This window comes from Urocampus carinirostris, chromosome 1 (genome assembly GCF_059441175.1).
Source record: "Urocampus carinirostris isolate Australia breed hairy pipefish chromosome 1, RoL_Ucar_1.0, whole genome shotgun sequence".
In the NCBI taxonomy this organism is placed as follows: domain Eukaryota; kingdom Metazoa; phylum Chordata; class Actinopteri; order Syngnathiformes; family Syngnathidae; genus Urocampus; species Urocampus carinirostris.
In genome coordinates, this window is record NC_142349.1 from 19,193,623 (window position 1) to 19,217,727 (window position 24,105).

A 24,105-nucleotide genomic window follows, 5' to 3' on the forward strand; every position below is an offset into this window, starting at 1 on the left:
AGGACACATGAAGGTCTGTATAGTTTGCCTCAAAAGCAAAATTAAAAAAAATAATGGAATTTTTTTTAAAAAGAAACAGATGTACTCCCAGACTTTAAGGAATAAGTTTCTATGGTATGGTTATTCTAACCGTTTTGTGGAGAGAACGGAACACCGCACATCACTTTTTTTTCTGGTGAGGGAAGGGGTTAGTTATTTGGTGATTTCAATGCTTGTGTAGCTATATAACATCATTTACCAGCTCAGTAGCCTAGATGGTAAGGCGCCCGCTTTAAGACTGGGAGGTCGGTGGTTCGCGCCCCGGCCGAGTCATTCCTAAGACTTAAAAAGTGGTCGGCGGCGCCCTCTGTTGGCTGCGGCTGCATCGGCTCGCTACAACGGGTCAGGTGCAATCGACATTTCGTTCTGTGTACATTGTTACACAGAATGACAATACAAGGAAATTATTATTATTATTATTATTTTCTACAGGCCTTCATACTAAAACGGCTGGCACACAACACCCCAATAAGATAAATCAGTCACGACACTGAATGAATTTATCAACGACAAAACTTTATTGTTATTGATAACACAATAAATACAAACACCATTCAGAGCGGTCATTCACCTCGAAATGAGACAATCACTATTTAAATATTTGCCCAAGGAGAGACACCTGCATCCTGTAGGATGAGGACATGAATGAGAACCCATAAAGGTTAGGCACAATTTTTTTTATTTGATTTTGGCAAGAATACTGTTCAAAACACTTGTTATTTTTCGGCAGTGCCACATAAAGGGCCAATATGGTGACACTTTGATTGCTGCCAACAGTGACTGACATACATACATCGACACAGAGTAACAAATAGTGGCTGATGTGTCTAAAATAAAGAGGATGAAGACAACACAAATAATTGTGTGGCATTTACAGCTATGTTTAGCCAGTCACTAGTGTGTCACAGAAAATCATTCAATCTGATTTAATGATCTGAAAGTGACTGTTTCAAATAAATAATGCTTATCTATCTATACTAGTAACAAATAGTAAAAGACAAAAAGAAGTGCTTTTTCACAGGAAAGCAGAAAGTTACAAATTATATGTTTGACTACTAGTAAGCATTCATGTGACAAAATACAGAAGTTAGGGACCAAATTTGTCAAGTGTGGGGAAAAAAGGAAATCAACATTAACAACAACAAATTTGTAATTCCAGACACATCGCAAACATTGGTCAGGAAATAACGAATGTTGTACAAAGGTCCTAAACTCAAAAAGGCCACAAGGTGGTGTTGAAGCAACACTGACCGTTCTGAATACAAAACCCATCCAAATATAAATCTCACAAAAAACTGCAAATATGAATGAAACAAGAATGGGGCTGGGAGTGCTATAGCTATTGGGAGTTGAACTAAGAATGCCCGGCATATTGAGTGAAATCATTAGGTGTAGTATCAATGTTGTCCCTATGAGGCAGAAGACCTTGTATGACAAACTAAGGACAATTAAATATTTGTTCCAATATTATTATTTTTTTTGTTCTTACAGATGTTTTTTAATGAACTGTTTACAAGAGCATGATGACATATTTTGCTAAATAATTCCGTGAGATGTCAATTTGCGGGAGTCGTTGCAGGATCAAGTGTGCAAAGTCAGTAATTATGATTCAAAACAAGCTGAAACATTAGTCCGCCCCCTCCTCTTAAATTCCCTCAAAGTACTGTATAAGATTTTGGAGTCAGTAAGAATCTGCTCAACGGAAACATTGATAATATGTACTTTTTGTTTAAGGGTGGGTGGGCTATGAGGTTTTTCTAATAATGATGGTGTGCAATAAAGGTTTGGAAAATTGTTTAATTCCAAAAACGTAACTCTTAATTAAGGCATTTACATAGAAACGAAAGATCAGAAAATTGTATCATCTAAAGAGCAAAAATCAAATCTTTTTTAGCAGTTATTAAAATATTCAGTAGTATTTATGGCGACACCATTGTAATGTTTCCCTAACCTTTAAGATACTGTGCCAAAGGTGACACAATGGACTTCAGTGGTTTTGGTATAGAGAAAAGCAAGCCTCCCTTTCCTCATGTTGCTTCACAAAAAAATTAAAAGTTAAAAATATAACAATTCAACAGAATAGTGCACATGCCCAACTGAGAAGAGGGCAGGGTTATGTCTATCATGGGAATTTGGCAAATGTTAACACCCACCACCACTTTAGTTGCAAATTGGAGAAGTCAGTCTCTCAGTAATTCGGCGGTTGGTAGTCTCCAGGACTCTCCTGGGCTTGGGAGAAAGGGGACTGCTGGTAGCCGGTGGGTGCACCACTGCTGGGGTAAGGGGTCGGTGGGTATGGCGTCTCCACAGCAGGATCTGTGTACTGCTGGTTAAAGTCGGTGAGGCCTTGTTGGTAACGCTCATATGCAAAATAGGTCAGAAGAACCTGAAAACAGTAAAGACAGCAGTTCTTTGGTAAATTATCTATCCAAAAACAAGAAAATAATGAATAATAGGGTAATGAAAAATAGCCAGAGGAATATTTGACCACTATATGCCACTACATTGTGTCATACAAGCAAAAACGAGTAAAAACATTGGAGACTCAGTGACGGAAAATGGTAGAGACAAAAGGAAAGAATAAGACAAAACAGTAAAAAGAACGAAAAAGGAAAATAAAGAAAAAAAAAACAAAGAAAAAAGTAAAAGGGGGGAAAAAAAGAAAATAATTAATCCAATGTCTGTTGATTTGATCCCTTAACCACTAGGATCGTAGGGGCACCATTTCCTGTGGTGTGGCTTGGGCTAGTACAGCCAGGCAGCGACCATCCCTCTCAAGGCCAACGAATGTTTCCACCTCGTCTCAAACCGCGGACCTTTCGCGCATCAGGCGAATGTGCTAACCACTGCACTACCGAAACACATTATCTAATTTAAAAAAGGAAAAAAGAAATGTAAGAAAATATGAATTAAGACAGAAACAAAAGAAGACTAGGCTAAAAAAAGAGATAACAAAAAAAGGATTGGAGGGAAAAAGTCCTGTAACAGCAAGATGGCCAACAACCATAACAGCTCCCTAGTTGATCCTCAGCTTATGTCAAAAGTGCACAGGAGTCTGGTTGGGGTTTATTAATGCAACGCACTGAGTCGTACCCGTTAGTGACTGCAACTTAGGCAAACTAGGGAACCCTTTTGCCACCCATGAGGGGCGTTTTAGTGATGACACTGCATTTTGCTTGGATATAAATTCAATGTCATCACACTGAATGTTGTCAAATGTCTCAAAGTACTGAGCCATTTCAAGACATTTTCTTCAATGGAAAAAAAAAGCATTGGTGAAGTGTTGTCGTGACTCACCACACTGATCAGTGACAAATGCTTCATAACACTAAACCATTTGACACATTGCTCGATATTGATTCACTGATTCAGAAAGCTTTGGTTTCTCCATCACTATTTCTACTCACAGTGCCAGGAATACAAATTTGCATGGCACATTCTGATGAACGGATGAACCGTTTCTCCACTTCTTTACCAACATATGTTAGAGAATGGAGAAAACAAAGTATTTCAAGAAAATTCTATACAGGCTGTTTTACATACGCATACATAATTGAACTGAGATGTTATTGACGCGCATGTGAAGAAGTGGAGACCTATCCATGCACTTTGCAAATCAGTGTTGCGGCATCGTGAGTAAAAATATTATGATGATGTGATAAGCTCTATTGCCATCTCATATGTCATCTGTACCACTGGTGGTCTAGTGGTAATGAGTCGGCACGCTCGCTGCCACTACTTTAGTTTGATTTGTATTGCATAATATATTTTGCCATTTTGGGCAGCGGCACGTATTGATGCATTGCTTTTATATGAACCAGTATATATAGAAGCTCTTACTGTGGTCTCAAATTATGCACCTTTTAGTCCGGTGTATGAAAAATATATAACTTTTTTGTGCGGGTGCTTAATAGCGTGGAAAATACAGTAAATTCAACCGAATGTGGAAAGACTTCATAATAATAATCGGAAAACAAAGTTTCAAGTTTTAGACAAAGGTCAATTTTCAAGGTCCCAAACACTTCCTGGACGAGCTAGTTTCTGAAAACCAGTTTGAATGCCCTTATTTTGGTAGGCAGGCAACACAAGGCTCACCCAGGTCAGGATGGAGAAGAAGGAAAATGCCACCACCGCGCGAGCAGCGTCAGCTGGCACAGCTGGGCTGGTGGTCCAAGACCACTGGTTGGCCAGGACACAGAAGCAAATGAACCACAGGAGTGTCCAAGCTGCTGCAATGTCACAATAAAAAAGCAGAAAGTGTTACTTGTGTGTGTGTCACTGTGCTTTAGTCACTTGGAGGGCCATATAGCATATCAAACTAAACTCACCTAGATGTGCTCATGTACTATATTCATCAAAGATACGGTATGTGGCTGTGTGTAGTTATAATATTGTCTAGAATAGAAATTTGTGAATGTAGAAATATTACATGGTGAAGTCAGTCATATATATTCTATGGGGTTTTTAATTTCTTGAAAACGAACGTCAACTCGAAAGATCCCCTGAACACAGATGTGTTTGTGAAAAATGAGATAAGTAGCAATATCCAATAGATTGATCAAAATTTTAAAGGGCTGCAACAATAAATTGACGTCTGTTGTAATCTTTGGTATGTTTATACTTTGAACTTTGATATAACTGACATGGTAATGCTTGAACTACCATAATTCTTAACTCTGCAGCTATGGCTATCGTTGCTTCCAAGTTTATGGCTGAAAATTGACGTGGAGGGGGGGTTATAACTTAAATTAGCATCACTGTACAGAAAGGTGGTAAACCAGAGTTCCTTGGTTGTCTTATAACATTCTTGATGTGTTGCCATGCACTTTGGAGACTGTGGTGTGACATATATAAAAGACATTGTGCGTAGATGTCTCCATGAAAATATCAGATTTAAATCATCCTCTTACCTGAGAAGACCAAGTCACCGATGATAATGTATTTCCTTTCCTTGGCGTTACTGATCTGCGGAAAGTAGCCATCCAGCACCAGGAAGGCCACACAAGCCAAAAAGGCCAGCACACCGATACCCACGCCGTAACTGCATGCACTATCCCGCTGGTTAAACATGCACTTTGGCTCTGGCTCTGAAGACGTGTTAACGTAGCCCTCAGCTGTGATTGTGGCAAACACCACAATGGCAAAGAGCTAACAAAGACAAGGATCAGAAGAAAAAATATGGAATCAACTCAAGTATTGCTAAAAAAGGAAACTGCATTAATCCAATTTAGCCCAAATTAAACATTATTTGGGCATAAATTACACAAATTAGCAACTATTTTAATTGTATTAAATCATAGCAACATATCAAAAGAAAACAAGTATATTTAGGAGAAATAAAATTTACAAGATTCAATTAGACAATATGAAAAAAAAATTACACCATAAGTTGAAGTATTTAAAAAATGACTTCAAAGTCTGAAGGTTTATAAGAATACATTAAAAGTAAAGTGAAATATTTTCCCATGTTTCAATTATTGTAAAATGTGGGAATTTATGGGCCAGATTTCCAATAAAAAATGCAACAATTGATTAGTAAAATAATAAATCTTAGTTATAGAAGAAAACATTGAAATTTGAAACAATGATAAACCCACAAACACAAAAATTATTCTAAGTCAGCAACCAGGATTTGAACCTGATGCATGCCATCACCTGTAGCCCTCTGCATTGACTGGCTGGTTGAGATAAGACACTTCGTGGTCATCTCCTGAGACCTTACTACAATTTCAGTGACTGCTTTTGTTTATTGTAGATGTTTACAAGGTTTTGTCAAGTAGTGCCCATGCAGCATCCATCGCTGGGTGGTTTTCCTGAAAGGGAGATTATCTCATGGGTGGTCCCTGCTCAGAATGTCTCATTTTTCATCATGCTGGGATTTTAGAGTTTTTCCTTGCCCTCATGAAAGAATCGGATCAGATGTTGGTATTGTGACCTGTGCAGCCCTTTGAGACTCTTTGTTTAAGGACTACAGTAATCACTTGCTGTATGGCGGTTTAAATATCGCAGTTATGCTACATTTCATCGTGTTCAGCATATTGATTGGCTAAACAGTCGCCTCGCCCCTTTTCTGCTTGTTTTTGCCTTCTTGTCAATGATGTTGCAGTCTGAGTTGTACACATACCTAAAACAGCTTGACAAACAAACAATATGTATGCGCAAATCTTTTTCAACATCAAGTTTTTCTAAAAACCATCATGTCAACATAAGCTCTGTACTGACAAAACACCTGTGGCAAAGGCAAAAGTGCAAAGGAAGATGCTTTCTATCACTAACAGAGTTGGACTTTTCGACCCGCTAAACTTGCTCTGGAGTGACATGCGGTTCTTTGGTGCTCTCTAGTGGCTCACTGGCCCTTTCCTTTTTCAAAAGCGTTTGATAATGGAAAAATGTATGGTTTCAATACAACAGAAACAGGACACAATGTTAACGGTTTCCAATGAGTACATACCTATAAGGCTTTTGATGTTTTGCAGCTAGACATATATATACAGTAGGTCACAAAAGTGAGTACACCCCTCACATTTCTGCAGAGATTTAATTATATTGTTTAATAGAACATCACTGAAGAAACATCACTTTGACACAATGAAAAGAAGTCTGTCAACAAAGGCAATGGCTTACTGGAAAGATATCTCAAGTTGATGAATACAAACTCAAGCATGAACTGTGAAATCCTGATGCAGGAAATTATCCCCTCACTGCAGAAACTGGGTTGCAGGGCAATGTTCTAGCCTGACAATGACCCCAAATACACTTCTACGATGACCAAGGCTTTTATAAAGGGGGTAAGAATAAAGGGCATGGACTGGCCAAGCATGTCTCTAGATCAAAACCTAATAGAACATCTTTGGGCATCCTAAAGCGGAAGGTGGAGGAGCACAAGATCTCAAATAGCTCCCCGGCTCCGTCGTGTTGTCATGGAGGAGACGAAGAGCATTCCAATGGCACTTTGTGAGGCTGTGGGGAAACCCATGGCCAGGAGGATTGGGTCTGAGAAAATCAAATTGGCCACACAAAATATTGAACTTCAGGAACTTTTACTTTAGGTTGTACTTACTTTTGTTTCCAGGAGTTTAGCTTTAATGGCTATATTTTGAGTTTTTTGAGGGGAAAAAAAATACATTCACACTACTATATAAGGTTTACACCGACAAGTTTTTATTGTTTCAAAGCGATTATGTGTCTTTATTTTTGTTTAATTTATGAATATATATTCATATGAATTAATATGGTTTGAATTGCAGACCGGAAAATAAATGTTGTTTTCCATAACGTCCACGTGATGGCAACTAAGTATCGTGTGAAGTGGTTCCTGTTCTTTACCAATACAGTTGTGCAATATTGCAGCTACATTATTTTTGAAATTGCAATTTCACAGTACAGAAGTTTACAAAACTTAAAAAAATAAAAACTTTAATTAAGTACAATACTTTTATTACAAATACTTGGGCCTGTAAATTTTGTTATTTGGTTTCAATCTATTATGGAATATTATAAATACATAAATGTTGTTACTTGGTGTGTGCATTTTGAGCTAATGCTGCATCGGTTAAGATTTTGGAAAAAAGCTGTCAACTGGCCATTCTGTTATCACCTATATTTCATATTGATGAAGTTTGTGTATTAGGGCTGCACAATTTTGAAGAGAAAAAAAACTAATTGTGATTTTTAGGGCCTGTATTGCAATTTCAAAGCAATTTTTCATTTTTTAAACAAAAGTGCATTTTCTGTGCTGGTTTTGTATTTGGGGAGAACTTGAAGATAGTGACATGCGAACATATCTCAAGATGACATCCTTAGAGACTTAGAGACTGTGACAAAATAACAAGTATATCTCTACAAATAAAACAGAATTTGCAGTTGAATAATGGTCTTGTAATCATAAAAAGGACCAATGATAGGAAAGCTAGGGAGCGGCTGGCAAGCTACGTCCTAGCGTCGAGTAGCCACAAATTCTGCAAGGTCTCTGTGATGATTAAAACAAGAGTCACAAATGTAGCAGTTTTCCACAAGAAGTAGCTCCAAGTCGTCCGTTTCATGGGTAATGGATCTGGCGTTGGTGAAAAGTCAGATTCGGCAATGATGGCTTAAGAGCTGTTAGCCTGGCTGTAAGCTTTCCCTTCCAACGCCGTGTCAGTCAATTCCCGGACACGATAAAAAAGGGAACACCTGGTTGTGACCAGCTTTTTCTTTGCGGTCTTCTGACTTTCCCCATAGAACTATTTATCGTTTTAATTCATTTTCAATCCAACGAGCAGTTAAAGCTAAGGGCTGTTACGTTCGTTTTGGCGACCAGTTGTGCGCCGGGCTATTTCACTGAGAGCTTTCACCAGCCTATCGAAGCTGTGCACACACGTCTTGCAAACTTATCCTCGCCTTTATTAGCTGGTGCCATTACAACCTGCTTTTGATTGGCCGGCGCTGTTAAATTACAAAATGTGACAATTCTTGTTTGCTAAACACTCCATCAATCAAATAACAAACTGGAACTATGAATCTTTGAAAAAAACGCAGTGTTTTGCAGTTACACCATTGTATTACATTACATCGCGATGTGGATTCGATTTCGGTTAATCATGCAGGCCTACTGTGAATTGTCTGTGTATGCATTTAGAACATCAATTGTGGCCTGGTCATCCTGGAAGGTGGATTGATTTATGTGTGTCCCCTTCATTTTTTCCATGCTGAGGTTTTTGAGTATTTCTGTGCTTTTGTGTAGGTTTCAGATCAGTTGATGGTGTCGTGGTAGTGTCTGCAGCCTTTTGAGGCATTTTGTGATTAAGGGCGATACAAATAAACATGACTTGACATGTGGGCGGCAAGGCTAGCACGTCCGCGATGCAGTTCTGAGGTCATAGGTTCAAATTCAGCTACCAGCCTTCCTGGGTGGAGTTTGCATGTTCTCTCCGTGCTTGCGTGAGTTTACTCGGGGCACTGCGGTTTCCTTCCACATTCCAAAGACATGCATGACAGGTTAACTGGACAGTCCAATTTATCCCTAGGTTTGAATGAGCAAGTGTGTCTATGTGTGCCTTGCAACTGGCTGGCAACCAGTTCATGGTGTCCCCTGCCCGAAGATAGCTGGGCCCCTTCTGAGGATAAGCAGTGCAGATAATGGATGGATGGATGGATTGATGATTTGACATGTTTTGATTATCGCAGGACATTTTTGAAAGAAATACCTGCGAAAAACGAGGGATTTACTACATACAAATAAAAGTGACTTCAATTGATTTAAATATTGGGGAAAAAAAAGAAAATAATTCCGGTCTTCATGTTACAGAGCGGACTAATTCATGTTTTTCAAATTGAAATCAAAACTAATTTGCATCACAAAGCTCCATCTCGGATTTGGATTTCTTATAAGCAACACAGACGACATACATGCTACGAGAAGAAAAGCAATCAAGTGTTGACGCAATGACGTGACACAGCACATGCGAACCAACTCCAAGTTGCTTAAGCAGACTTCTTCCTTTCTGATTTAGGGGCTCTTTTGAATGGCCCAAGCTCCAACATATCTACATTATTGCTATTATATTTCTATACGACTTTAACAGCTGTTGACAGCTAATCATTTTAAAACTTCCGTTCAATAACTCACCCAGCTCAGGCATCGCAGAATCGTTTGAGGCTTTTTCATGAAACCCACAAAGTCGAACGTTCCACCAGCTAGCGGGGCTCCATAAGCGTTGCTTTGCATTTTTACTTGTTTTAAGTACGAGCAGTTACCAAAATATAAGTAGGATTGAAAAACGAAACTCGTCAAACTTTCCTGTCAGACGTTAAACTACTTCCTGAAAACTTTACTAACCCCGCCTTTTCCTTTGAAACGTTCATGTCCCTCGGAAACTACCCAAATCTTGACGCAGCATTCAGGAAGTGTCGTTGCGTGGACAGACGGACGGAAGGATGGACTGGTTATTGAACTTTGATCAAAAACGATTTGAACCGTGTTTATTTTTGAAATAAGTTACCCCGAAATTAACAATAAACAACAACACTGGAATAGAATGGAAAAGTCATTATGTAGGAGTCCCGGCAGCAACGGCCTGGGTTGTGGAACCCAGAAGGGAGAGGACCCACGCAGAAGGGAAAGGACCCACACAGAGGACTGGAAGAATGCTGCTTGGGAGGGTGGGAATGTTAGAGCTATGCCCTTGCACAATAGTATTGCCTTTTACACGCTGGTTAACTACTGTTAAAAGAAAATAACTCTGAAATTGTTTAATTGATGTTGAAAATGTCAGGAAAAAATGTTAAAACGTCATATCGTCACGTCATATTGTCAAATATAAAAAAATTGTGAATATGCTTGATGGCTGTGTTTTGCTGCTGTTGGTGTCGGTGGATTTGTTCAGACCGAGGACAATCGACTTTGGCCTGGACGGATCTATTGACACTAACAAAGATGTTATATAATGAAATTGTGAATATGTTTGATTTTCGAGAAGGTTTGTTCAAACCTCACTTTGTGTTTGCTGTTAAAAACGTAATATTGGAATATAATATTGTGAATGTGCTTAATTGCTGTTGAGATTGTCATGATTGTTTTCTGTTTTTAGTGTCAATAAATTTGTTCAAACCAAAAAATTTTAATTGCGTACAACGTAGATATTTGCTTGCTGTTTTTTTTCTCACGAAAATAATGTATTTAATGTATTCTCTCTAAATCAAAATAACATATAGTTATTCTGGTACACACAATTTAATTTAAATGTTCCATTTCTTTTGATTGTTTTATCTTAAAAAGTAAACATTCGCGGACTGAGTGTTTTTGCTGGAGTGATGTTTTTATTTTATTTATTCTTTTTTATTGCTCTATTTTGTACCCCTTTTGTGTTTGTGTCTGTGTATTTGATTTTTCAGGATGTTGGGTCAGGAGCGTTGATTTACTTTTAAAACATTTAAAGATTTTATAGAGCACTTTGAGTATATAAGACTGATCTCGTTTTGCAAATTAAAATCTCTAATCTCGGATCTTCACAGTTACTGGTGGCAGACTACAATATAGTCTTTATTGCTGTGAGTAAATAAGAGCTCCATCCTTTGTAAGATCTATTATCACTTAATAAGGGGGATTGCAACAATTAATTTCTGATTATCAGTAAAACACAAAACTAATCGGGATTAGTCGTTACCGTGACTGGGGAAAATACAGTATAATCAAATGATTAGGATCCCAATTAAGTGGAATGACACCAGGTGGAAAAAAATGTTGGGCTGAAGAGGGATGGGCGCCTCCAGGCTGTACCGGCCCGAGACACACTCCAAGATTTGGCACCTCTACCACCCTAGGGGTTAAGGCACAGGTGTCTAACAGGCAGCCCGCGGGCCAGATCAGGCCCGCTAAGGGATTGAGTCCGGCCCGCGAGACAACACTCAGAGAAGCGCAAGAGAAAAACAAGTTGCAGGTTGAAATATTTCAACTTGATGTTGCCAAAGAAAGATGCCTCGAACAAAGACACTGTACTTGTATTTCTTCTTCTCTCTCTCTCTCTCTCTCTTTCTCTCCCTATTTTCCACCCCTTTTTCCCACTCTCTGTCTCTTTCACTCTCTGTGTCTCTCTTTTTCTCTTCTTTTGTTGCTCTTTGTCTCTTTCTCACTGTGTGTCTTTTTAACTTCTTTTGCTCTAACTTCCTTTTTTCCTTTTCTCTCTTTTCTCTTTCTCTCTTCCTACCCTTTGCGCTTTCTTTTCTCTTGTCTCTCCTTCCGTCTTTCTATTTCTTTTTGGATTTATTTCTCCCGCTCCCTTTCTTTCCCCCTCTCTCACGACTTCTGTTTTTATCTCTTGTTTCTCACGCTCTCTCCCTCTATCTTTCCTTGTCCCGCTCTCTATCCTTTTCCCTTCCTCTTTCTCTTGTTTCTTTATCTCTCTTTTTCTTTCTCTTGGATCTACTAGTCCAGCCCCCGACAGAAAGTTTGTTCTATCGTGTGGCCCCCGAGTCAAAATGAGTTTGACACCCCCTGGGTTAAGGGAATCAACCAAACAACCAACTCCAATGGTAACTTTTCAGAAATGGTCATTTACCTCCGTTGAAAAACTCGGATCACAAACATGAAACTCTAGCAGGGCTTTAATGCTAGGTCCTTAACTTGGCCTTGGCCTTTTGTGTACTTTCTATGAAGTCACTATCTTTGATTTTTGCATTTCGGAGATGGAATATGAGCTTGCTCTGTCCACTCCACGCATCGGCCCGGTATTGCAGTACCTCCGGGAACGGTGCATTCGCAATGATCGCAGCAAGGCTTTAGGGCTAGGACCTTAGCTTGGCCTTTTGGCTGAGAGTAAGTGTCCCGGCTCCTAGGCTTTGTAGCGTATTATGAACTGACCGATAACGGATAATGGATAATGATAACGAAGATAGATCAATAACCCTTAAAAAACCCAAAACCCCCAGTGATGACGTAACTTCCTAGTGACGTCAAACGTCACTATCCAGGTGTCCAATCACATTGCAGAGCGCCAAATTCCTCTCAGACGTAAACAACATGGCGGAAAGCGACACTGAAGTTACGTTTAAGAAGGTCGGTAATCTTTTTTTGTTGTTGTTTTTACCTTCACAGCCTTCCTTATGTTTAATTTGTAATATGAGTAAATATGAAAACTATTGTGGGCTCATTATTTATTTGAAGCGAAAAATAACCCCGTTTAATGGCTCTAATGAGATATGTTGTTGTCGGTACAGAAATCGTAACGGTAAAAACAAGTTTAAAAAGTGATCCAAATGTGTTTTGACCAACGCCGAAAATTAAACCATTAGATTATAGTGATGTCTGGTGTATGATATTCTTCAAACTGGCTGTTGTTGCGCCGTAAACTCTGATTGCCTTAAATGATCGTGGGTTTAAATATAGTCTGGTATACGACGAGTTCGACCCCTTGTCCACTAGAGGGGGCTATGGCTACACTGCACTGAACGGATTTTTAGGGTTAACATTAGCGATAATATCCATATTATTACAGTGTGTCTGAGCAAATGTTTACTTGTTGCGCAGTCAACACAACTAAACATTGTTTTTTCATAATACGTATGAAAGAATGCGTTTTTTATTTATTTCTATTTTACTGCCTTAACTTATCTTGAGTTAATCATGTATTTTTATATTTTTAATATTCCTGGTAATATTTTATGTATACATGTTTATAGTTGGCAGCACGGCGGCGCAGTGGTTAGCGCTTGTGCGGCTCAGTTCATGTCATGGGAACCTGTCGTGGGTTCAAATCCAGCTCCAGACTTCCTGTGCGGAGTTTGTATGTTCTCCCCGTGCTTGCGTGGGTTTCCTCCGGGCACTCCGGTTTCCTCCCACGTTCCAAAAACATACATTTCAGGTGAATTGGCCGGTCTAAATTGTCCCTAGGTGTGAATGAGCGAATGAGTTGTCTGTCCCTGTGTGCCCTGCGATTGGCTGGCAACCAGTTCAGTGTGTCCCCTGCCCACTGCCCGATGATTGCTGGGATGGGCTCCAGCACCCCCGCGACCCTACTGAGGATAAGCGGTGCAGCTAATGAGATGAGAGATGAGATGTTTATAGTTTCTTAGTTTCTATTTTGTTTACGTTGGCAACTGTGTGGACAGCAAAGTAAGAATTTCATTGTGCAGGGAAACGTGGTTCTTTAATGTGCATATGACAATAACCACTTTCAATTTTACTTAAAATACACAAAATGTTGTTATCTAAGCAATACAGCAATTAATTTAAAAGATGGTGGGTAACACATTATAACAATCATTAACTACACGGTATTTAGCATTGTTTAATGATTATGATCTCAAGAAAAAGACTAAAAGTATTGTATTGTTCTCAGCTCAGGGATGCTGCTGGAAATGTGAATTTCCCTTCGGGGATGAACAAAGTATCTATCTATCCATCTATCCATCCATCCATCCATCCATCCATCCATCCATCCATCCATCCATCTTTTTACCAATTATAAATCAATATAACTAATTTATCACTGCTTAGTATGAATGCTTTATAAATTATGGCATTCTCAGTATTTACTTATGTTAAAGTAATGCAAAATGTGCGTACCACCAGATAATCATAATCTTTGTTTGGATACCGGATAAAAAGTTAATCAATTAAGAGCGCCTCTGCTTTCCCAACAGGAGACGGTTGGCAAACTTCTTTCCAGCTTTTTCAAGGAGGATAAAACCAGATGTAAGAAAGGATAGGACCGGTGTTCTGCTCAAACTTCCTACCCTCCTTATATGTTCTACTGTAGGCTGACCTGACAGCAGCAATTTTGTTTTCAGCAAAACAGAAGCTAAGAATTATCACAAAGAGAACTTTTACTGATTATATAAAACAAGGGTTTGCATGCATAAATACACTTTTTGACTACAATAGTCAACAAACACTATGTAGAAAGCTACCATAGAAAAACACACCAGGCTTAAAAGAGATGTCAGAAAATAGTATTTTGAAGCACTGAAAGAGTCAAATAAGACTAAATAAAAACAAATTGTAAGTACTTATTGGTTTCAAAGGCAACTATTTCTATTAGTGTTGTGCATGTGCGGGCACACTAACCATTGGTTGGATGTTTCAAGGGGTAGGAAGAAAATTCAGAACACCGGGAAATTATAAGAATTTATTTATGTTTGATAAATTTGTTTAAGGATTGAAGTTCTTAAGTGTGTTCAAGCAGATCTACCTGACTAAACATTGTTTGTTTTTCTGTCTAAAAACACTTTATTTTAGTGGAGGCTGAGGTTTAAGGTTAAAAATCATGCAAAAAAATATATTTGTAATAGATTTATTTTATTACTTTACTTATATCCCTTGCTATGCTCTTATTTTTTGTTTTTAATGTTTGGCCTATCCTAAAACACGCCTTGATCGGAAATACTTGCAACTTCTGACCTTTTCTTCTTTTCTTCAATATCACGTGTGGCAGTAAGCACAGAGGCCACACTTCTCATGGTGGAGATGCTGAAAGTTTTTGTCCAAGGTAAACTGTGCCATGACACAAATGTATTTTTTTAAGCTCGACAGTTCAAATAATTAATTCATATTATTACAATTACTAGAAGCAGCCATGCGCGCTCAAAAACAATCTGAAAGCGAAGACTGTGACGGGGTGGACATCGAACACTTTGAAAAGATCCTACCCCAGCTGGTGTGTATCAAGTGTTGAACACTCACTAGCTACTTACTTAATCTGATTTAGCTGTGCAAGAAAAAAACATTACAAAGACAAAATGTGCTGCTAACACAGATGCAGTAATTTTTAAGTGAAAGTGTTACAAAAAGGAAGCTCGGATGTTATTGGAACAGGGCTCTCGAACCCTTTTCAAGCTAAGAATTACTTTTTGTCGCCTATTAGTACAAAGAGCGCCCATGCATTTCTAAAACAACATATCATGTTATTACTATGTTTTAACTATCTTATTACCAGGATAATTATTGGAAGTAGAGTCAAATAGACTTAATCAACCAATAAAACAATAATTTTACTACAAAATAGCAATAACCTAGCATCGGTGAGATATTTTTAGAACAGTTCTGCGGGCACCCCAACTGGTCGTAGGAAACCCCTGCGTTAGAGTACTTCAGAATATGACGAGGAAAAAAGGTTTAAATTATGCGCAGACATGTTACGATAGTTATAGTGTTTACAGTAATTTTCTGAGGAACACGACAGTGTCACAGTTAGGTAATCAGAATCAACCTTACTGGTTAACTTCAGCTAACAAATTGACTATGACCATCTCATGAACAAATATTCAGTTGACAAATAGGCTAAAAAACATCACTTTAGTGGCTGGTTGGGGCACCATTTCCTGCGGTGTATCTTGGGCAAGTACAGCCTGGTGGTGCCAGTCCCTCCCCAGGGCAACAAATGCTTCCACCTGATCTTGAAATTTGATATACTGGATCATTCATTGTGTTTTGGTGGTAATGATGTGCACCAGAAAGCAGGACACCTTGTTCACAAAAACCCCGCCTGTCTAAAGCAAAGCATGCAAGGGTATTCTGTGCTTGACTCATGGTGTGTCAAAAACCAGACACAGTCTGAGAGCTCAACTGTTCAATGGAAAAAATCTGGGATGAGTCTGCTTTTTTTCTCCATTTCCTCGAATTTGATATAAGAAATCTGCAAAACTAAATCTTAAATTGAGCATCACTTGATCTATGTTAATTGTATCACTATACAGTGGTGCCTCTTCAAACGAGCTTAATTCATCCAGAATTGCTCTTGTGGCTGGAATTGCTCTTGTAACGAGAACATTTTTCCAAAGTGAAATAAGACTTCTCGTCTTGTCCATTTTGGCAAGTTTTCACAGCACAATTTTATTTTTGGTCCTGTAGTAAAGCAAACAGGAACGAGCTGATGCCGGCGTTAAGCAGATAGGACTGGTGAGCGGTCTCTAGTGGTAGCCTTTGGGAATGCTCGTGACCTGGATTTTCCGTCTTATGCAGAGCAAATCAAACTCGTATATTGAAATTCTCATGTTAAGAGGTGCTCATAATAAAGAGGTACCACTGTACTGAGGACAAGGCCCCAAAGTATGTGCCCAGCTATTTTCATTTTAAGAAGGGTGTTGGAAGGCAAGTATGTGCTGGAATTTTAGTAACAGATTGGCATTTGAAAACTGCCAATGTCTCTGTTAACTCTTTCCCTCTCTACCTCTTTTTTAAGTTGCTGGACTTCTAGCTGCCACAAGATGGTGCCTCAACATTTCATGACTGGTACTTTTATCAAATACATTTGTTATACATACTGTGTCTAATCACCTTCCCAAAGTGCTATTAAATGCTTCCTCCTTGCCTTGTTTTTGTTTTGATCCATGTGCATGTTGCGGAGATAAAAAAAAAAAAAACAAGGCACAGCACCCTGCCACCTGTGCTCCCCTGCGCAACAACAGGTGCTCCCAGCATGCTCGCCGGGCGGCTTGCATCAAAGCCTCCTTCAGCAGTTGGAAGCAATTAGAGTAATAAGGGGAGCAGCCAGTCTCTTAGATGATGACAACTGCCAGAACAGGAAAAAAAAAGAAAAAGAAGTACCCCCTTTGACCACTTTGAAGTTCCCTTTTGCTGTCCTGCGATGTTTAGCTAGAGTTGGAGGGAAGACCAAAGGGGAATTCTGGCGCTGGGGGAAAGTTAAACGTGTGTGTGTGTGTTCATGCGTACATGTGTTTGTTGCTGTGTTGGCCAAACACATCTAGAGGGACCACACGCATAGACTTTCTGTTTGAAGGGGAACATAACAAAACATAGTAGAACATGCTCCAAAGAGGTGCATGGTGTCATTGTGAAGGTAAATAAACACTAAACAAAAAAAAAATAGGTGCTGCTCTTTCTTTCATCCCAGTGGAAGTTCTCGTAATGGTTTTTCCTCCAACGTGAGCCAGCGCAACACCTCACGCTATTTATTTGTGTGACTCACGATAAGGGAGTCCATCTGGGAGCAAGTAGGGTGGGGGTGAAAGGTGGAATTCCACATACCGCCTTATTGTAGATTCACATTCCCCCCTTGCAAATGAGCCAACTTTTCCGTCACTAATTTGTCAGGTTAATAACAGTTGATGCTCCTGCGAGACTCACTAGGTGCCAAAGTGCCACTTACCGCGTGGGCCCACCCGGCCCTTCTGGAGACAAGCTGCCACTTTTAGGCACGTGTTGCGTCTCCGTCACTGCAGCCAGTGATCTGTAATCACATTAGGGTGTAGTTGCGTTCCTTTATCTTTGCAAAGTATGTGGGATGACTTGTCGAACATTTCAGTGTTCTCCCACAAAATGGCACAGGTACTTCTCGTGGAACCTAATGTTGTGCAGAGGTAAGATGTGGAAAAAAGGGATGTTTGTATATGTAAAGTTGTAATTTTCAGAAGAGTGCACCCTCATTTGTTGAATGAATTAATTTGAGTTGAGATTCTTTCTGACTTGACTCTCTAAAATAACCTCGCATTGACACTCTATACATGAACAATTCTGTTTTGCCTTTCCAAAAGAGGAAGGTGCAAAAGTCAAGTAACCCTAACCATAGAATACAGTCTTATGTCTAAAGAATAGTCCTAGATGTGTATGTCTTGACTGAATGAAGATGAACACAGTATTTTCAGGCTAAAAGGCGCACCTAAAGACCCCAAATTGGCAAGAAATTTGAAAGTGCACCTGCTGCGCCATGTATCCCGCAAAATACTGGGGTATAAAATCGGAAATTCATACAATATTTATTCATGTGCTTTGATACACAAGGTTTTGTGTTATACTACCAGATTTGTGCAATGATTAATCATTCGGTGACCAGAATCAAAAAACATTGGACGCACACGCTGACCAGCAATTTGTTTTTATTTAGTCTTATTTCACTCTTTGGATCAAAATACTGATTCTGACATAGTTATTAATCCTGGCGTGTTTTTCTGTGGTAGCTTTTTAGCATAATGTTTGTTGACTAATAATGCAGTGTATTCACGAGTGCCCTGAATCAGTATTTGCCCCTTTTTCTGATTTCTGTGTTTTTTTTTTCACAAAGGATCCAGATCCATCCATCCATTATCTGCACCACATATACACAGTAGGGTCGTGGGGATGCCCGAGCCCATCCCAACTCCGGGCAGTGGACAGAGAACACCCTGAACTGGTTGCCAGCCAGTCGCAAGGCACACAGAGAAATACAACCACTCGCTCATTCACACCTAGACACAATTTAGGCTGACCAATTAACCTGATGTTCATGTTTTTGGAATGTGGGACGAAACACACGCAAGCATGGGTAGAACATGCAAACTCCGCACAGGAAGGATTTGATCCCATGACCTCAGAACTGTGCCACGGACGCACTAACCACTCATCTGCCGTGCCGCCAAGGATCCAGATTATTAAACCACTTTTAAGATCACACAAAGACAACCCAGGGAAATACAAACATGCAGTTTTGAAATGTAGGTTTTATTTATCAAGGCACAAAAAAATCAAAAAAGTAATTTTCCTCTGAACAGAATAGTAAGTTGGGCCACCTTTGGCAGCGATATGAGAAATAAAACATTTACCATAATTGGTAATGAGTCATTTCAACACTGTGAAGAAGTTTTGCCCCCCTTTTCTTTGCATAATTTTTTGAAATCTGGTATTTTACCATGAACTACCTGTTTAAGGTCACACCCCAACATCTCAATTGGATTTGAATCTGGACTTTGACATGGCCACTTCAAACCTTTATTTTAATTTGCTTTGTTTTAGCCATGCAGAGGTGGACTTGCTGGTGTGTTCCGGATCGTTGTCCTGCTGCATTATCCAAGAGCACTTGATTTTGAGGACAAACTGACAGACATTCTCCTTCAGGATCTTCTGGTGAACACCAGAATTCAATATTCCATCAACCACAGCAAGTTGTCATGTTCCAGAGGCAGCAAAGCAGCCCCAGACCGTCATGCTGCCAATACCATGTTTTACTGCTGGCATCGTGTTGTTTTTGTCAAATGCCGTGCCATTTCAACGCACACTCCCCAAATAGTTTAATTTTCAACTCATCATTCCACTGAATGTTTCTTCAAAAATCTTGAGGATAATCACGGTTATTTTTGGCAAATGTGAGATGACTTTTATAGTTTTGTGACAGCAGTATTTTTCGCCAAGCAACTTGATGTCATTTTTGGCCAGAGTCTTTCTTACAGTGGAGTCATGAACACTGACCTTAACCAAGGCCAGCGAGACGCCACTCGTACTCATAAATTTGATATACTTGATCATTCATTGTCTATCTTCTTTATACCGTTATCTCTCACAATTCTGAATCTATGTCTATGTGTATTTGGTTCGGGGCTTCTGACTTCCTCATAGATCGCCAACATTTTGCATCCACCCTTACAATGTTAGCATCTTTAAACACCTTGACGACATGAATTAAACTGCATGATATAATTGAGAAAAGTTTCTACTGACCGTTTGAGATAAGTGCATTATCCGAAAGAAATGATACGGCTATGCTATCAGTAATATCGACTAAAGAGTGTGTTCACGCCGTTCTTCCTTATTGGGGCAACATTATCTCAAAAGACAGTAGAAAAGAATTACATTATTGACATCAAGGTGTCCAAAATGCCAATAACCTTGTAGGAGTGTATGCAAAATGTTGGTAATCTATGAGGAAGTCAGAAGCCCCATACCAACTACATATAGAAACTGTCTCTGAGCCTATTCGTCCTTGTTTCAAGTGACCTGTAGCGCCTACGAGAGAGCAACAGGTCAAAGAGGTGGTGGCTAGGGTGAGGAGAATCCTTTATAATGTTAATGGCTCTGCTGCGGTTTCGCAAGCCGCAATCTCCTCCAGACTGGGCAGAGACCAGTCAATGATTTCTTGGGCTGTGTTAGTAACTCTGTATGGTTTTCCTGTCCGCTGCCGTGCTCCCAGCAAACCACACTGTGGTGCTGTATGCCAGAGTGCCCCCCACTATACCTTTGTAGAAGGACACCAGCAGCTTCTGTTCCAGGTTGTTCTTTCTGAGCACTTTCAGGAAATTGAGTTGCATCTGGGCCTTCCCTACCATGGTTTAAGTGTTGGCAGACCTGGAGAGGTTGTCAGAGATGTGCACGCCAGGGAGTTTGAAAGAGTGGAATTTTTACACCACCTGTGTCAAACCACGGCCCGTAGGCCAAATGTGGCCTGCCACCAATGTTCCCTCTAATTTTCCACGGGTCTGAGCGTTCACACAGTCAGTGAGCAATGCTTGAAACAACAGTGAGCAACAGCAATCCCAAGTGTGGCAACTAAGTCATTATCAAACGTGTCCGAAACTAGACATCACGTTACATTTTGCTGAGTTTCCGGCAATGCAAAATTATTTTTCTCTTTTGAATGAATTGACTCATGTACTATTGCAAAGGTTGTACGGCCTACAAACGTCGATTGTTCTTACAATTCTTTCACAAGATATCCATTTCTTTTTATTTCCTGATATATTTTGTCGCATAATATTAACATTTTGGGGGCTTATTTAGTCGGTTGTAAGATACAGAACTGTACTTAATCACATTTTTAGTGGAAGTACAATGTTGGCAACAAGATTCACTTGATATAATTGGAAATTATTTGAATGCAACTTTTTATTCTTTTATTCTGTGTTTTTTTTCTACTTTTTTTTAATTCCTTTAAAAAAAATCTCATTGTGTTTATTTTTTCCGAGCTTTTGCTTTTTTCTTTTTGTTCTCTATTTACTTTTTTCCTTCATTTCTTCTCTTTTTTTTCTGGCTTTTTTCTAAAGTTTTCCTTCTTTTTTTCTCTTCCTTTTGTTTCTTTTTTTTCTCAGCTTTTCACTACTTTTTCATTTTGGTACTTTTTTCTTTTTTGTTCTATTTCCCCCTTCCTTTAAGTCATTTTGTGCATAATTTTACATAATATTTGCTCATGTTGGGATTAAAGAAGCAAAAACAACCTGAACAGCCGTTTAGGACCCGAAAGAGCCGGTTCCTTTTAGTGAGCTGAGCCGAAGAAGCCGGTTCTCGACAAACTCTATTAACTTTACTCAACTTGGTTCTACTTCGACTCGACTTCAAAATACCGCATTTAGGAAACAACGTCAGGGGAACTCGTGTATTTTTACCTTCATGCACTGTAACTTTGACTAAAGACGCTTCTTAATTAGTAATTTTGAGCCCTCATTTTTGTGCGCTGGCTAGATTTTCTTGTGCGCTGAGAATGTGCGAGCAGTGCGCAATTGCGCACGCGGGCAGTTTAGAGGGAACACTGCCTGCCACATAATTTTTTTTTGTGTCTGACAAATATACAGGTCAAAAGAATAATTTGACCAAAAAGTACATTTCCCACAATTCATGTCGACTAAATACGTGCAAAGTGACGGCTCAACACCAAAATCGATTAATGTAATTCAAAAATTGTCCCCAAACATATTTTGTTATTTTTGTTTTATATTTAGTGTATAACACCTGTATGCATAGCTACATTTTTTTCAATGAAACTGTAATGTAAGTTATTCCACATGAAAGATAAGTTGTATGTGCTTTGCAAACCATTCAAATACATTTAATTTCTTTCACAAGTTATATCAGGTCTTTTAAGGGCAGCCATAATAACACTCACGTGTCCCTCTGTGATGATGAGTTGGACACCCTTGCTCTACGCAATCCCCATTTATGATGAATGGAGTTAGGATTGTGCTAGCCCTCAAGTCATGCTCGCCCTGAGTTGCACTTGCACTGAATGCTTTAACGATTTCATCACTTAACGGGAGTGTGAAAGATTGTCAAATGTGCCCCACAATCAGTTGGATATTTCAGGTTGTATCACACCTCTCTCCAAAGTCAGATGAGATGAGCTTAAGCAAAGAGGACAAAACCTATAGAATATTTTGGGGGTAGATGTAAGCCATTCCAGGTAACCCAAAATACTCTACTCGGGTGTTTGACACGGGTCAGTGGAAACAAATGACAGTCTAAGGCGGGAATCTCCAAATAAACATGCGAAAGCAGTTAGGCTGAGACATCGAAAAAGAGTGTGGGGTGGGACGCCCAGTGATGACTTAGAGCTTCTCTTGATGGCAACATTAAAGGCAAGGGAGTGTCCACAGTGCGGGCCACACAGGCGCATTCTTGGAGAGAGGAAGAACTGACGAGAGCTGACGTGTTTCTGGGCTTTTGGCGGCTCTTTGGACCACACTGCTTCAGCACAGATACTGCGGATCATTCATCATTAATCAACACGCCGTAACCCCGTCATTCTCTGACAGCTCTTGCGGCTCAATTTTTGATATGTAAGAATTAAAGTGGTGAAATTATGGCAAAATAATATCTTATTGGGCTGCACACAATAAACGAGTGTTTGAAATGCTTGACAATCATGGCTGTGACTACATTTTAGTTTTATGTGCTCCCCTTCACAGTTGGATAACGTTTTTAAACATACCTGAAATAAGTATTGTCTTAACGCGTAGTTTATGTTCTGACTTTGTGATCAAGCAGAAATTCAAGTGCTGTAGGGATCAGACTAGCCCGCAAAACAACAAAATACCCTGTGTGGGTGACAGAAACCCCTCAAAATAAGCTGCATAATAATAAATAAACATACACATAGTTGGGTCAACAATATAGGACATTAAATCCTAAGAATTCAATTAATCGTCACGGTTATGGGAAAAAAATGCATCTTTAAAATTTGCTGTTCTTTTGTTATCTGAATCTACCTTAAGTGATTTATTAAAGTTATTGAAAGAGCAGTTGTTTCTAAATATGTCAATATTAACATTTTTTTAAAAAAACATGTGATAAAAACTTGAGGTGGGGGGATTGTCTTTTTTCCTGATAAAGATGAATTAAGAAGTTAAGAAGATAACAATTATTTTCACTTGACATTGACACTGTGCAGGAGTCCATTCAAAATATGTGACCTCATCAACCAAATTGAGTCACAGTGAGACAAATAGCAAATTTGGGTTTTGGTATCAATTTAATGTATTAGAAATGAGGTTTTAAATGATACCATAGACTAATTTGAATGTATGGCCATTTGAATTACAGCCTTCCATCCTCCCAAAAAATGGAAAATATGTGTTCACTGTTTTTGTTACTTTCCCTACTTATGTGGATAACAAAACTGGGTGGGAATGTCTAATCTTTCAAATTAAAAAAACATGTAAAAAGTGTTGTTTTTGGTTCTCTGATTTTTCTCGTTTTTTTCCAGGTTATCAGCCTGTAGCTAAAAATAGAACGTGGCTACTTGGGACTCGTTTTGGTAGAGCGGGTCACATATTATCTATTCAATCATTGTTTTGCCAACAATTTAAAACTGCCCAAATCTACATAATACACAATAATCAGCTTTGCTATTAAAAAGCTGTTTTGAATGAAACTACAATTTTCCTTGTTTAAGTAAAGTGATGAGCATGTGATAAAAAAACGTGATAACAACATTTATAAAATAAACGTCTCCGTTACATGGCTTAATTTGTTGTTCGTCTTAGAGAATTTAAAAAAAGAGAGAATCCCTGGCTATTTGGAAAACTGCTATTATAATAAGTCCAAAAGTATACTAATCAAGTTTTTTTTAAAACGTTCTGGAGAGGGATCGACGCTGCCATGCTATACTTGCTCAA

The 24,105-nt window shown here is 39.1% G+C and overlaps 2 protein-coding genes and 1 pseudogene across 2 annotated transcripts; 2 read left to right on the forward strand and 1 right to left on the reverse strand.

Annotated features, from left to right (window-relative positions):
• Positions 1 to 534: 534 nt before the first annotated feature.
• On the reverse strand, positions 535 to 9,870 carry syngr2a (synaptogyrin 2a). The gene is made up of 4 exons (XM_088329598.1): positions 9,647 to 9,870; positions 4,950 to 5,187; positions 4,135 to 4,268; positions 535 to 2,425 (listed from the first exon to the last, which is right to left on the reverse strand). The coding sequence occupies exons 1-4, from the start codon at positions 9,743 to 9,745 to the stop codon at positions 2,228 to 2,230; spliced, it is 669 nt and encodes a 222-aa protein (XP_088185724.1). The 5' UTR covers positions 9,746 to 9,870; the 3' UTR covers positions 535 to 2,227.
• A 2,264-nt stretch (positions 9,871 to 12,134) lies between these two features.
• On the forward strand, positions 12,135 to 12,277 carry LOC148373825 (U2 spliceosomal RNA; annotated as a pseudogene).
• Positions 12,278 to 12,442: 165 nt separating this feature from the next.
• On the forward strand, positions 12,443 to 17,519 carry cenpx (centromere protein X). Its single transcript, XM_088353838.1, is given in 6 exon segments — positions 12,443 to 12,571; positions 14,158 to 14,209; positions 14,949 to 15,002; positions 15,082 to 15,170; positions 16,921 to 16,938; positions 16,940 to 17,519. Coding segments are annotated over 6 exon segments (300 nt in total). The 5' UTR covers positions 12,443 to 12,535; the 3' UTR covers positions 16,991 to 17,519.
• The last annotated feature ends 6,586 nt before the right edge of the window (positions 17,520 to 24,105 follow it).

What these genes read in the sequence shown, in the direction of transcription:
- syngr2a (XM_088329598.1), bottom strand. Translation starts at nt 9,745, where the DNA reads ATGCAAAGCAACGCTTATGGAGCCCCGCTAGCTGGTGGAACGTTCGAC. An exon ending in TTCTGCGATGCCTGAGCTGG is followed by an intron (nt 5,188 to 9,646) that starts GTGAGTTATTGA and finishes TGTCTTTGTTAG; the next exon opens with CTCTTTGCCATTGTGGTGTT. An exon ending in TCTTCTCCATCCTGACCTGG is followed by an intron (nt 2,426 to 4,134) that starts GTGAGCCTTGTG and finishes TACTGTTTTCAG; the next exon opens with GTTCTTCTGACCTATTTTGC.